This window comes from Lontra canadensis, unplaced genomic scaffold, assembly GCF_010015895.1.
Source record: "Lontra canadensis isolate GAN:19392208 unplaced genomic scaffold, GSC_riverotter_1.0 scaffold19, whole genome shotgun sequence".
NCBI classification, from domain to species: domain Eukaryota; kingdom Metazoa; phylum Chordata; class Mammalia; order Carnivora; family Mustelidae; genus Lontra; species Lontra canadensis.
This window is the reverse complement of record NW_022631013.1, coordinates 3,355,913-3,358,150: the sequence shown is the minus strand read 5'-3', so window position 1 is coordinate 3,358,150 and position 2,238 is coordinate 3,355,913. Positions and strand designations below refer to the sequence as shown.

The 2,238-nt window shown below is 59.7% G+C and overlaps 1 protein-coding gene across 1 annotated transcript; it reads left to right on the top strand.

Moving 5' to 3' along the window:
* The first annotated feature begins 924 nt into the window (after nt 1-924).
* On the top strand, nt 925-2,012 carry TUSC1 (tumor suppressor candidate 1). Its single transcript, XM_032860316.1, has one exon. The coding sequence runs from the start codon at nt 940-942 to the stop codon at nt 1,567-1,569; it is 630 nt and encodes a 209-aa protein (XP_032716207.1). The 5' UTR covers nt 925-939; the 3' UTR covers nt 1,570-2,012.
* The last annotated feature ends 226 nt before the right edge of the window (nt 2,013-2,238 follow it).

Genomic DNA, 2,238 nt, shown 5'->3' with positions numbered 1-2,238 from the left:
TCTGGGACCTTGTTAAAAATATTCTTGTTACCACCATTCTACCCCATGAGATCCTGGCATCAGCATCTTTTCCTTAATTTACTTTGCAATACTCCAGTTATTTTATACGCTGAATCCCTTAAAAATAAAGAATGTGATTCATTCAGTAAGTTGTATCCATCTGTCACCAGAAATTTTGGAGCCTACTTAGTATTCAGTTTCTTGAATGCTTGAACACATTTTGAGGTTCATAGGTTTGTGGACCCGCTTGAGCAAAACAACTAATTATAACCTAGTTTCTACAGAGTTGCAAAGTTTGCAGAGTGGAACACTGGTTATGCACAAACTGGGACTCGCCGATGTTGTTTTGAGAGATGGCTGTTCCCACTTGCGGCCCTGATGGCAGGTACTCACTTAATTCTAATGCTTTATTGAGCTTAGAGGGGGGTTTAAACCGTACGATTCTCAATGAAGCAGTTAACAGCTTTTCAACTTGCCCGCATGTCTGTCTCAGAACTTACTATCTTTTCATTATTATTTGCTTTGAGACTGTCCTGTCAGAAGGGTAACCAGCTGTGTTGCGCTGGATCGCAGGGCGAGGCCGGCTGGTTCCTGCAGTGCCCAGGCCTGCACGGAAGCGCCCGGCAGAACCCAGCGGAGGATACACGCTCTTCCCCCCCTCTCTGCCAGAGGGCTGAGCAGCAAAGCGCTCCCCGGGGCACTGTGTGTGAGCTGGCCGCAGATCGCAGGCCCAGGGGGGCAGCTCCACCACGGGAGACAAGACACGCCTCAGAGCGGGCAAATTCCCGGCCCTCTCTGGCCCCAAGCCAGCAGCCGCCGCCCGCCTTCTCCTCCTCCGCGGTGGCCCCGGCCGCCCCGCCGGGCCCCGAAGTCGCCCGCGCCTTGGCGCCGGGCCGCGAAGTGGCCCGCGGCGCTGGCGGCGCGGTTGGGACAGGACGGATGTGGCGCATGCGTGGTGGCGCCACCAGGCGCGGGAGCTGCGGCGGTGGGGACGGCGGTGGGGACAGCCGCGGGCAGGGCCGCCCCGGCCGGGCTCGTGGGGGTGGCGGCATCGGCGGTGGCGTGGGCTGGCGAGGCCGTGCGGGCGGCGCCCGACAGCAGCTGGAGGAGCGGTTCGCCGACCTGGCTGCGAGCCACCTGGAGGCCATCCGCGCGCGGGACGAGCGGGACCGGCAGAACGCGCGGCTGCGCGAAGAGAACGCCCGGCTGCGGCTTGAAAACCGGCGGCTGAAGCGCGAGAACCGCAGTCTCTTCCGTCAGGCTTTGCGGCTTCCCGGCGAGGGTGGTGACGGGGCGGCCACAGAGGCGGCCAGGGCCACCGCGGGCCCCGAGGAGGCCAGCACGAACCGGAGGGCGAGAGGCGGCGGCCTGGAGGACGAGCCCGGCAGCCCCAGGGCCCTGAGGGCCCGGCTGGAGAAGCTGGAGGCCATGTACCGCCGGGCCCTGCTGCAGCTGCACCTCGAGCAGCGGGGGCCGCGCCCGTGTGGCGACAAGGACGAACCGCCTTTGCGCGCACCCGAGTCAGGCCTGCGCGCCCCGGCCCCGGAGCCCCCAGAGCCCTGGCTGTAGCCGGAGGCCGCGGCCGGGGAGAGGCGGGGCCTCGCGCGGCCCCTCCTTCTCCGCTCGCGGCTCCCGCACCTAGCAACGCCCTGGGCCCTCCGCAGCAGGACTGGACCACTGCGCCCTCCGCCTCCCGCCCCGCGCTGCGCAGCGGGGCTCGGCGTCGGTCGCCTGCGGTTGAGAGCTTGCGGGGCCCCCTGGATCCCCACAGTGCAGAGCACCTGCCTCTTGCCCCTGCTGGCTTCCGAGGGTTGAGGCCTAGAAACGGAGGGGCGGGTTTGACAACAGCAAGAAATGGGTGCCAGTCAACACGTCCTAATGTCTGAACTTTCCAGGGTGTTGTGAGGACCTCTTCTACTCCCCCCCCCGCCTTCCTGTTTTGGTTCTATGAGGAATGAATAATGCATTTTGGGTTGGTTGAATTTGTTGTTCATACTTCAGTCCCCTAAATTATCTCTTATCTCTTTATCATTATCTCTTACATGGTCAACATTTGCTTTTGTAAGTCAGTATTACTTGGATATCCTATAAAGTACCACCTTTTTTATTAAAAAGATAATATTTATTACTTAGGAAATCCTATGTCTGCCCCCTGCTCTAGTCCTTAAACATATATATTGATTTGTTTACCCCCAGGAAATTTTTAAAATATCTGCCTACAAGTGATCTTTTAAATTG